This window comes from Pholcus phalangioides, unplaced genomic scaffold, assembly GCF_987345545.1.
Source record: "Pholcus phalangioides strain wild (caught in Gottingen) unplaced genomic scaffold, Ppha-v1.0 ptg000007l_1, whole genome shotgun sequence".
NCBI classification, from domain to species: domain Eukaryota; kingdom Metazoa; phylum Arthropoda; class Arachnida; order Araneae; family Pholcidae; genus Pholcus; species Pholcus phalangioides.
In genome coordinates this window covers 61981499-61994428 of record NW_028301600.1, presented here as the reverse complement: position 1 = coordinate 61994428, position 12930 = coordinate 61981499, and the positions used below count along the sequence as shown (strand labels likewise).

The window sequence follows — 12930 nt, the reverse complement described above, 5'->3', positions numbered from 1 at the left end:
TATTTACAGGTATAACAAATGTATATATATAGTAATATATTTAAATATAGTCTGACTTGCTTATAATGTGAACATATATATTTCAAATTTCCACATATAACGAAGTTTTTTCCTTTATCCGTGAGTTTCATAATGATTATCTATGCTTGTAATGAACACCGATTTCAGCAAAGTAGGCCTACGCCTTTAAAGAATTTTCGACTGACTTTGAAACACAGAATTGTCTCGAATTTCTTAATAATCTTTTTATCTGTGAATTTACCTTTCTGCAACTAATAATATCTCGTTCTTTATAATGTTCTTTTCTTGGAAGACATTCTAGTAGGGTTTTTTTCGGTATTGTAAAATCCTATTTTGCTTCTTTTTTCTACTTTCCTCTGTTAAATCTTATTTTGTCTGCAAAAAACCTCATTAGGAAGAAAGGATTGAGATTATTTATTCCCAAGAGAATCCAACCTCCAAACCACCTTTAGTGCCATTCTCAAGCTAGATTAGAATGTTGGTTGTGATGGGTTTGTTGTATGCAAATTAACTTTGAGAATGTTCAAGTGCAAAACGCTACTTCTTGCTTCAAAAATTATAGCTTTACAGTTGTTTCAAAGCCAAAAAATGAAAAAAAGTGAGTAATCAAAAAATTTGGGATTATTTGAAGTTCGTAACTCCCTCTTCAAATGGTTCGAAAAAGTTTGTGCATGCATATCGACAAATTTTCCTGTTTCTGTGCTGTTACTACTGTACAAGAAAACCATGCTTATTTGGCAAAAATGATTTAAATGCAAAATGTTCGAAATCCGCAAAAATATCAAGAAAAAAAAAAGAAGCAATGTACAATACACATATTTTTGTTGATGTATTCAATTATGTGTGAACTTTTAATTTAATTTTTAATTTTTGTTAAGATATATTATTTCAATCTATTATTCATTTCAAGAATGCTCAGATTATTGAAAAATGCATATCCTGCTTATAAAATATTTTATTCTGCTTAAAACCACATTTTTCAAGTAGGTACAGATATAACGAAAAGTTTTAAGGTTTTTCCGACTTTGTTATAAGTGGGTCTGACTGTACATACATAAAAATTAATATATATATCTTTTTATGCTATTACTCCTTGAGTGAGAGAGAGGAATGGAGAAAGCAACAGTGCAACTTATCCCCCTAGCTTTGGTCGTATTAAGCTCATCCAGCAGATCCATAAGTATTTCCTCCAGTTATCAAAAACTGCCACACAAAAAACACCACTCCCAACCAAAAAATCTCAGTTCCTTCTCCTCCTTAAAAACCACCCTTCCTTGTCCTATTTTTCCTGTCTTCCCTCATTGGTTCCCATCTCTAAAAATGTCACACCTCCCCTTTTGGGTCCCATTCTAGAATCCCCTAATGGAATCTCACTGCTGCCCTGATATCTACATTCTGATGAGCAAATCTTTCATGACACGCCTTTTTAAGATACCACTACCCGAAGGGCAGGGTCAATTCTGAGAACCTGCACAAGGTGTGTTCGAAGCAACACCTGTGCATAAGTGCCTCACCTATTTGTAAATATGGATTTGCTCATTTCTGAATAAGAGGCCCAACCTGATTCCTAGACCGTCTGGTGTCCTAAATATAAATGATAAAAATATTCTCAAAGACTTCTATTAAAATTAATTGATTAAGGTATTTGTTACAATAATTACTAATTACTTTTCTAAAATTAAAATTAGACCCTGAAAAATCATATTATAGTTAAATAACTGGTTAAAGTCATGGATGAATTTCACCAACATTGCTGGGAATCACTGGACATCCCTTTTTATTTCTGGCACACAAAAAAGATATAAACAAGATGCCTGAAAAACAAAAGTTCATGGTTTGGGTTATTAGCGTATTTTCCGTATTTACGGTAACTCTCAGAACTCCCACAAATACCAAGGGATGACTATTTGAAATAAAAGATGACCAAAACCACCCTTCTATTCCTCAAGATTTAATTAGTGGTGATACAAATTCTTACCAGATTGTTAATAGGCTTACTCAGTGCCGTCTTAACGTGTGGGCGAACCCAGGCACCTCAAGAAAATGAGATTTGCATGTAATTTTTGACAACGAATATATAAATTGGTAGGCAGGTATTTCTAAAGTGGGGCTTCAGAAAAATCACACGACCCAGGGACCTATGATGCTCTCAATACTGCCCTGGACCTATTAACTCTAAGATCTAATTGAAGTCTTATAGCTCCTTCATGCTAGAATCAACAAATTGTTTGAAAGTAAAATTAGGAAAATTAAAAGTCAAAAAACAATTTATGTATTTCGTATTGAGTGATGATGAAAAAGAAGAGTATAACTGAAATGATGAATTGTGCTGGATATCGTTCACTCTCTTCCTCTGAGCCATCTGAATACAAGGCTTTTGTTGAAATAATTCTTACATAAATATATTTTATGTCTTGTTTTGAGTACATATTTCCAATGTGTTTGGTTGGTAGTGTTTTTATATTTCACACATTTTCATAAACTGGAGTATATGTTTTGCAAAATATTTTGTGTACACATTATACACCACTGTGATGTATAAGAGGACTCTTTTCTCTCAATTTGAATAAAAAATTTGTTCAGATTATACACTACTGCCGATTAATGGAGGACTTTTCTCTCAAAGTAGGGAAGTTTGCATGTTTGCACTACTGTAGATATTTTTGAGATAAAAAAACAATGATCTCATTAATTTGTTCTTATTTGAAAAAATTTGATTCTATACAATATTTCCATGATACAAATAACTTTCAGGAACAAATCAATCTTGCTTATCAAAAGTACACTTCTTTTTATGGAGGAATTGTCGTTTCATAATTTAAAAGAATTATGGTACAGTAGCCCCTTGTTATAATGCACATTCGAATATTTCATGTCTTATTAGAACTGTTGTTAAAAATTCAACTTACATTGGAACCTTTAAATTGTAACTTTTTCTTTTTGTCTCCTAACGTACATGATGGCACATGGATTCACTATAATATATATATTTATTTTTCCCATAATTTGTATTTTTTTGTTTCAGGCAGCCATAATGTAGCTGAAGAATTTGATCAGCTAACACCTGAAGAGTCTAGAAAAAGACTAAAGATTCTTGCCCTTAAAATGGATAGAAACAATGATGGATATGTGGATAAAAAAGAACTAACAGAATGGGTTTTAAAATCTTTTGAGTAATACAAGTTTTTTTGTTTTGTTGATTTGTAATGAGAAACAAGAAAATATTGTTGTGGTGGTTTCAGAGAATCTCTTCTTCACAATCTCAACTGTTGTTATAGAGGAATTTATGATTGTAAAGGATATTATTTCAAGAGGAGTACAACATTGGACTATAGGCAAACTCAAGATCTGAAAATATATTGTTGTAGAGCAGTGTTTTTTTATAGTTGACAAATATTGCCCTTTGGGTGCAATGGAACATACCAGGGGTAGGGGCAATAATAATTATGGATGCAAGATCCTATGAGATTGTTCAGGAAGGCTGTGATGTGAAAAAATTTCTGAAGGGAAAGAGATCATCAATTGTTATCTTAAAGAGCAACTGCAGTAGATAATTATTAGGGTTGGGAATCGATTAAAATTTTTAACTGGTTAATCAGAAATTTTTAATGGATTAATCAAATATTATTCATAACTATATAATATTAACTGATGCTATAAAAATGTAATTTATTCATTTCACTCACCTATTCGCTGGATGTAAACAAGTATAAGAATAGACTAAGGAATTAAGGCTGCCACTTGAAGCAATTTAATACTCGTATGCTGAATATATTTGCTAAATCTTGGAATTTCTTCATTTGGATCCTGTAGAGTTTTTTTTTTTGTTTTTTTTATCAGTTATTTTAGGTTATTCACTGATTTCAAAACTACTTTTGATCATGCTGTTACTTGTTTTCCTTCAAACACCTCCCAAACGGTGATTGTGAGGAAAGGAACCGATACTTTCAAAAATATGAACAACTATTATGCATAGTGGAGACAATAAATTTTGGTCTTGCCTTCTATAAAACTTCCATCAAACTCAATTTGAAACTGAAATGATCACAATGTTTTGTTGAATGGACTTGTATTTTGCAATACCAAAAAAATTTGTTCAAAATATTGATTCAAATGTTTTTAAATATGACCACTTATCGAAAATGTTATATATTAGTACAATGATTTATGATATTTAATCGGTATCATTAAATAAATAAAGTTATTAACTTTTTACTCAAACTTTAATCAATTGATCGAGTCAATCAATTCAACTAAAATTTTTAACTGTGATTAAGATTTGATCGATTAACCGGACCAGCCCTAATAATTATATGTTAATAAATTGGATTTAATCAAGAAAAAAGATATGAATATTTTTATTTATTGGCTTTTTCTTGGTTACTCTTTTTTCTGAAAAATATATAATTGAAAGTTACTTTTGCTTTACCACATGTCCAGAGGTTTCTATTATTTAGGAAAAACACATTTCTCACATGGTTTTAAACCAGTAGAGCAAAACACACACACACATGTAAAAATGTCCTCTTTCTGGCATTAAGTAACCAGAAGGAAAATTCTATCATAAGTTAGGGGGATATAAAATTTTAAAATCCAGATTTCTTGTTTGGAACATCAAACTGTGCTAATTTTTTATCTAAAGACTTCGCTTTGTGAGTACTCTCTCTGTGCTCTAACAAAACAAAAATATTGAATCTGTTGTGTCTCCATAAAATTGACAAAAAAAAAAAAAAAAGACATGAGAAACACAAAAAAAGAATAAATAAATAAAAGTGTGATTGATTAAAAATTATGTTCAGGTTTCAGGGATTTCTCAAGTGGAAAATGAGCTAACAAAATAGATGAAACATGTTGCAAGCGTCAAGCATAAATATTAAGTTAGTGGTGAAATAGGCAAAAAGTGCTATCAAATTTACATTTTAACATGCCAAAACCTAACTCAATTTTTTCCACTATGGATTTTGAACAAACTTGCTGACTATATTTTATTTATCAGCTGGTGAAGAAGTGTCACTAAGCATTATTTTAGATTTGTTGGTTATTTTTATTATTATTTTTTATGTTTTGTTCAATTTCATGAGAATGACCCACTTATGTATTTGCATTTTTGAATTTGGATTTCTTGATCAAAACCAAAATGCTTTCTGCAATTTCATCTCTTTGAACATTACATCTCGTTTTGAAATGGTGTTTGAAGAGCTCAGGGGCAAGTTGAACTTCTTGCTGCTGTAACTCTCGAAATCAAAATCATCTGCAAATTTAACAGTTCATTTATTTTTAAATAACTTGAAGCTTATATTTTTAATCCCTTTGCATACAACTTTAGGCAATAAATTTGCACGATGTGCAGTTCAACTAGCAGAGATGAATCTCAAAAATTTTTATTATTGTTAATACATAAGAAATGAAGGAAAAAATATTTCTCTCTGAGGAGCAGGTTTTTCATTTTTTTCTCCCTCTCCCAGCCACTTTTTCCCTTTGTAATATTTTTTTTGTACTTGTCAAACTGTAGCGAGGAAAAAAAAAGATAATGCTCAGGTAATGGGATAGAAAAATTTAGAGTTACCAATGAAGAGTCTCAAAAGAAGAAAGAGTTTTCTAATGCATTCCGTCCATGTACACGAGGCCAGGATATCTTAGCCCTGGGCGTTAAGGGGTTGATTTGTTCTTCGCCATTTTAGTTGGAATTGTGCTTAGCAAAATCTCATGCTGTTGCTGCCTCATTTTTCATAATTTCAAACATCATGGAAAGCATTGTATTGGCTGCTTTTGGCAAAGAATTGCCAAATACACTTGATTTCGTATTAGTAGATTCAAATGTGAAGGAGGAAGACAGCAGTTTAATCCTTTGTTACATGTGAACGTCATCTAGATGGTAGCATGCTTGCCGGGTATGCAAGAGGACCTGGGTTCGAGTCCCGGCAGAGATGCGATGACTTTTCTTTCTGAGTTCACCTCAGCATAATATCAGGAAAATAACTGTTTCCTTGTCATCTACATTTTTAGAGAACCAGAAAAAAATGGTTTAAATTGTATCCAACCAACACCCCATTAAAGAAGGAGGTTGGTCTGACCCATGAAAAAATGTAATCAGAAAAATACGTCTTGCTTTAAAGTAACCATGAACGGAAATCTCCATCTCTAGTTTTCTCACTGTTGTTAATCGTTAGCACATAAATAATCACTGTGTTTTCTTTTTTGCTTGAGAAAAATTTTAAAAATCGCACAGATTCTGGGGGGGGGGGGCTGTGCCAAATCTTGTAAGCAGGAAGAACAAATTGTATGCTACATGTTCATTTTTTAAAATCATTTAGAATGTTAATTGAAGAGGAAGCTCTCGACCAATTGGAAGATGAAGATGATGATAATGATGGCAGAGTTTCTTGGCAAGAGCACGTTGCTGAAACGTACAATATTTTTGATGACACTGCATTTGAAAGAGAAGATGTAGAAAAGTCTGAAGATATGAAGGTATAGTTTATCAGAATCAAGTATACAACTGTGTGAAGATAATACCAGGACAAATATTTTTTTATTGTTATAGAAATGTTTTATACAAATATAACGCCACAACAGGCAAAATACCCAACGAGGTGGCTGAGAAAAAGGTGCCCATAAAAATATGGATGTCATATATTTCAAAAATATAGCTACCCAATTAAAAATGCAATTAACAAAAATTGTAAACAATATATACATATGATAAAATATTATACAATGCCCATAAAGAATACTATTACATGTGAGCTTACATGTGTTTTCTATTAAATGTGAGCAGGGTATACCTTGTAATGTGTGCTGACATGATTTAACGTGCTCAAAATTATAATTTTGTTTATTATTCTATCATGCATGTAGTAGTACAATTAGGTGTAAACATAGGAAATACAGTAAGTTCCCGTAATAAAGCCACAGTCCAAAAAGTTTTTTGTTGCTGCAGCTTAATTCACAACTATTAACCATTCCATTGTTTCTCAAAGTTGTCTGCCTGTCATTAGGGGCTCCTTGGGGATGTTGACAACCTTTATCAGGGGTGTCGTGGCGAGCTGTGGATATTGATTTGTGTACCCATTTATGCTTTGATGCTATGGTTTTATTTGGGAAAATATCCACCAAACTATATTCTGGGGAGTCGCGAATGAACCATAAAATAGGCAAGGGAGCTGTGGTTGACAAAGGTTTGAGAACCAGTGACCTATTCTATAACTTTTTGTTTCAGCTTAGGCTTTAGAAATATACATTCTTCAGATTCACTGGTTTAAAAAAATAATTTATCTCCAAAAATTTTCATTTTTATTTGAGTTCACTGTGTTTCATTTATCAGATAGCATGAACAGTTTTGTATTACTTTTGACTTTTTATTTCAGACCTTAATTTCTTTGTATTTTCTTTGGTGTTTTTTAATTTTCTGTATATAGGTATATTTGTGATTTTAATGTAACTAATAACTGCACCTTTCCAAAATATAGTTTAATTTCTCTATATGTGCAGTCGTACCTTGAGTTAAAGAATTTAAAAGTTATACAAGTTAAAAGCAATCATTATTCACTTAATCCTTAAATTCATAGCTATGCATATGTGCAAAGGGTTCTTTAGACATTTTACTGCAGCCAGTTTAAAGGTAAAAATTCAGAATCACCTTTGCTCATAAGGTGAGTTCACATTCTTCCCATTACATATTTTGAATTTGCTGGTAAATGCCCCAAATTAACAACTCTTTGCTTACTGCAGAACGTGTGATTGTGATTTTGCTAATTTGTTAAAATGTTTTGTTTTTTTTTTACCTCAAAGTTTGCAATCCAGATTTTTTTTTCTTACTATAGTTTGAATCACAAAGGAAATGGTTATATATTTGGAACATAATATTACATCAGTACATTTATTTTATATGCAATTTTTGAGGCTCTGTAGGTCCTCTTTAAAGTCCTGTATAAGCAGTACGGTTTGAAATAGATTTTTTTAATGATTTTTCTCCAGCTTTCTATTTGTGCCATTTAACTATGAAAAGATTATTAGCTCGGAAAAAAAAAACCATGTATTTAAGGGTTAAAAAACTTCAACCTGCAAGCAAATATTCAACTTACAAGATAGAAGTGTCTTAGAAAAAAAAATGTATATAAACACACTGTTACTTCTAACAAGTTTAAGCCAACAGCAATTGTCAGACTGTACTGTGCACTGTATTTATCTTGTCTGCAAAACAACTTTCATTCTGTATTTAGAGCACTGCATTGATTATGCAGTTTTTTAGTGCATAGCATGATTATTTATACATGTATTAAAATTTGGGATGGAATCAATTGCATTTTAGTTTCGATGATCTGCATTATAAAATAGGTACTTTGCACTTTAAAATGGGTACTTTCCTCTAAGTGTGTTAGTTTTACAGTTAATAGTAAATTCAGCTGAGTTTTTGTAACGATTAATTGTGTGTGTGTGTTGTTATTACTAATCGTTGATTAATTATGGTATGTTAAAAAGTAAAATTGTTAATTAATTAATGATTATACTGAATCCAACAGAGTTTTTATGCCTAATAATTATTTTCAGAACCAATCATTAATTAGTTATGTCATATTAAAAGCAGAATCATTGATTAATCAGAGTAATTGATTAACAATGATTAAGGATAAAACTAAATCAAACTAAATTTTGTACCAATTAATTATTGTCAATTAGTTGTGACAGTGAAATGGTTAATTAACAATCAAACTAAATCCAACTGAGTTTTTATAATGATGAATCATTATTTTTCTAATCATTCATTAATTATGACATAAAAGCAAAATCATTAATTAAAAATAAATGATTAACTAATGATGTCATGCAGGGATGGCAAGAACATGTGTGAATCAGTTATAAAGATAATCACTATAGTGAGAGCTGTGGTTGCTGCCTACAGGGCTTCGCACCCATACCCATGTTCCATTTGTGGCTGGGGAACGACCCTCTAAGCCCTTCTGACTAGTAGTGGGATAGTAATAGTACACGTCTTAAAGAATGATATAAAAGAACATTGATATTAAGACCTTGTGATAGTATTGTGATAATATATTATATAAAAAATCATGCATGATATGCTATATCACAGGACCATAGCATGCCTACTCAGGGCAGAATTTTTCTTGAATGCCTCCCTTGAAAGGGTTATTATGCAAAATAAGTACATTTTTTGTGGAAGCCCTGGGGCAGTGCCCCGGTTACCCCAGCCTAGTTACAGGCTTGATATATAATTAATAATGATATAGTTATAATGTGATCAGTCAGTTATTAATGAATTGTGGTTAATAATTAATTAGTGTGAGGATTTAATAAGTTCATGCTGGTTAATTTATTCATTAGAAACTGGCTTTGACTGTTCAGAGTAAATTAATTGTAGTGATTAATTAATTCTCATTAGTTAATTAAATTATAGTTATCAAATAATATAAAACAAATAGCTCTTAATTAGGTTGTAGTTAAATATATTAATTTTAAATTGATGGGATCAACTGCACTTTGGTTTGGATGATATCCACTATAAAATGGATACTTTGTACTTTAAATATAAGTACAAAGAATCCATTTTAAAGTGTAAAGTATTTAAATTATAGTTCCATGTAACAACTTTCTTTCAAACCGTGCACAACTCCAGTCTATCACCATGTTCAATTTACTACCAATTGAGTTGTGCCGGAAGTGTGAACATGTGTACTTTACAGTCTGAGTGTGTATATAGTGTTATATGTGAATTTTTAGTGCTGCCATCTATATTACAAGTTCTGAGTGAAATGTGATGTTTCAACATTTGTAGTGTTGTAGGCCTGTTGCTCTCTGTGGTGAGACTTTTTAACGGGGAGATGGGGCTCACGTTATCTCCTCAAAGTTGGGAAACTATAACTTCATCTGACCACTACTGTGGCAGTGGTGGGGTTTGAACCCAGGTCCTCGCAATACAAGTTCATGACTCTGACCACTCGACCACCACAGCGGCCCATGTAACATCTGCAAAGTATTCAAATTCAAGTGCACTTAATATTACTTCTTAAAATTTTGGCTGTGTGGAACAAACTGAAATTATTTCCATTATTTTATACGAGAAAGTTTGATTCAGGATGCAGACATTTGGGAGTAAATCCTGAAATGAAATTTTTAAAAGTATTTTTCAAACGGTTTTCTACTGGCTGTAGTAGAAGCTAATCTCCCATACCTTTTACAATAACATATACAGGTGTCCCTTACTTTACATAGTTGATTGGTTCCTCAAAATAATCACAAAAAGTGGGTTGAGTTTAACATAGGTTACATGAGGATAGGGGTTTTTTTCAGAAGAATTGAAAAAATGAAACAACTTCAAGAAGCAGAATAAGTTTTTGCAAATTAATTAATTATTGAAACCTATTAATAAATCTCATGGATTCAGGCTGTATGAATAAATTAAATTCAACTTTCAAACCCTTAACTGTCCTCAACCAAAAGTTAAAATGACTGTTTCTGGTTGGTGAGAGTGAATCTTTGCTGTTCTGAACAGTTCTGGGATGACAAACTGATAGCTTTTTCAGTGAAACAGTTGAGATTCAGCTTATGAGCAGTATTCTTTGTCTCTTTATAAAAAAATTGGTAGCAAAGCCAGAGAATTCTTAATATATTTCTCTTAAATATCACAATTCTAGTCTCATTAGAATAATTTTCTTCAATTGAAATTCTGCTGTCATTGTCAATTTTTGCATTGCCAAAGATGCCTATTACCTCTACTGAGTTTGATTTTAGGATATCATCCACTTTGGTCTCATCTACATCCTCAAATCCAACAGATTGTATCAATTAATTATTTAATATTTTTGATTTTAATTCTGAAAATGGATTTGCGAATTTAACTCTAGGCCAAATTTTGCAGGTTGTGATTTCTTAACATTTTCCAAAATCATGTAAAGGTAAGCAAGGGATACCTATGTACGTAAAATACTCATTGTGTGTGTGTATGTATGTGCATGTGTAATATACATTCTACAAATGATTGAAATTTTATTCTCATTTTATCTGATGAAGATGATGCAAAATGATAAAGAACTTTTCCAAGCTGCTGATTTGAATAATGATGGAATCTTGGATAAAAAAGAGTTTCCTGCTTTCTCTCACCCAGAGGAATTTATTCATATGCATAAGGTGAATTTTTTTAATTACATTTTAATTTATTTTATTTAAATCTTTCTAGATCTAATAAATTATTATAGGTTTGGGATTGAATAGGTGGGAATACAGAATTTGAGAATTCCTTTCAAAAAACAAACCATGCCTCTGTATACTCTAGTGTGTTTCTGAATTTTAAAGAAGTATCACATTATTGCTTTAATTCTTAAAATAAAAACTAGTTATTGAATGACCCAAAAGTTTTTTTGTAATGTTTGAGTTTTATAAGTTTTCTGAATGTAAAAAGTTATAATTCATCAGTTCATTGTCCATACCAGTGTTTCTTAATGTCTTAACCAAGGACCCCACATGTCCAGGAATGAGACCCTTTCTACTTATTAGATTGATCTCTGAGAAAATTTACTATGCACAAAAATGTTATCCTTTAGGCTTCAGTGTAAAACTCTCCCAACTAAGCTATTTTGGCTACCAATTATCCTTTAGGCTGGAGTAAATTTCCTGGGGAAGGAGATGGGGGCCTATGGGTAGCTGATTTTGTTAGCTACACTTTTTCTCATATTTCACATTCACTTCACTGCTTTATATCTTCAGGCCTAAATTTTTCTTTTGCAGCTCTCTGTTGACTCCACTTTAACTACCCATTATGGCTCCCATTTCATTTGATTTTCAGCTGTTTTTCCCTAGAACATCGCAGAGCCATATGGACCCAGGTTGAGAACCACTTGTCTGTACCATGAGTTTTGTTTTGTTATTTTATGGTATCCACATTTTTCTTTTGGGAAAGTTTAAATATTTTTTCTTTCACAGATACATTTTACCGGGATTTATTGTTTCTAAGAATAGCACAGCTACTATTTTATTTATTATATCAATGAACCACCACCCATTTGATGGCACACTAATTGCTGCGTTGCAGACCTCAAATCATGCCAATATAAATAGAAACCATCTAGACCATCAATATTGAATTTCTTTTCATCTGATAACATAACAGAATACCACTGATAAGTCCAGGGCGTGGTGCATTTTGCGAGGGTCAAACAATCCTGTTTGTGTTTCAAAGTTAACATTGGTCTTTTTTCTTCATATTTTCATGAATTTGATGTTACTTGTAAAACTTAAAATTCTTGAAATTGTTTGCTGTAAGCATTGCAAGGAAGATTTTATATTTCTGGATGACATTTTGCTTCGTACTGCTAGAGCACAAACATTGTTCTTTGATCAGGCAGACAAGCATGGCGTGTGTCCAGATTTTTTTTACAAAGCCACGTATTTCATGGTTTAAAACATTTGTGACGGCACATCAATAATGTCCAATTTTATTTCTATATACGTTATAGAAATGCCGGTGCCATGCAATAACCAAATTTCATGTACCCCATGGCATTATTTCTACTTATAAGGTAGTTATAAAGGGGGAATATATATATTTTTATTGGTTTTGTTATCCAGTGACGTAAAAAAATAATTTGCATAAAGTAACACTGTGCTACACTACTGTAAAATGGTGAAAATGAAAATGTCTTATATTTGTCCTAATTTCTTACTGTAATTCACAAAAATATTAAAATTTAAAAACTATTTCTCAGACGTCCATGTAATTGCACTCACAATTGTAAACAACATGACTGATACATGTAATTAACTTTCATTATTGTGAAAATATTCTTTTAGTTTTTTTTCTGTGAGTATTCGTTCATAGTGTCTTATAATTGTCTCGCACTGTACGCACCCTGTATATATGTGTGTATATGCATATATATACATAGTAAAGTCTTG

The 12930-nt window shown here is 31.7% G+C and overlaps 1 protein-coding gene across 2 annotated transcripts in view; it reads left to right on the top strand.

Moving 5' to 3' along the window:
- Positions 1-12930, top strand: part of LOC149085598 (reticulocalbin-2) — a 39245-nt gene that overhangs the window by 4749 nt on the left and 21566 nt on the right. For both annotated transcript variants that reach the window (XR_016192869.1, XM_089233732.1), the window contains exons 2-4: positions 3047-3194; positions 6336-6492; positions 11050-11166. Coding sequence is in view for 1 of the 2 variants with exons in the window: in XM_089233732.1 (XP_089089858.1) it covers positions 3047-3194; positions 6336-6492; positions 11050-11166 (422 nt within the window). In the remaining variant the exon portion in view is untranslated. The remainder of the gene's footprint in view (positions 1-3046; positions 3195-6335; positions 6493-11049; positions 11167-12930) is intronic.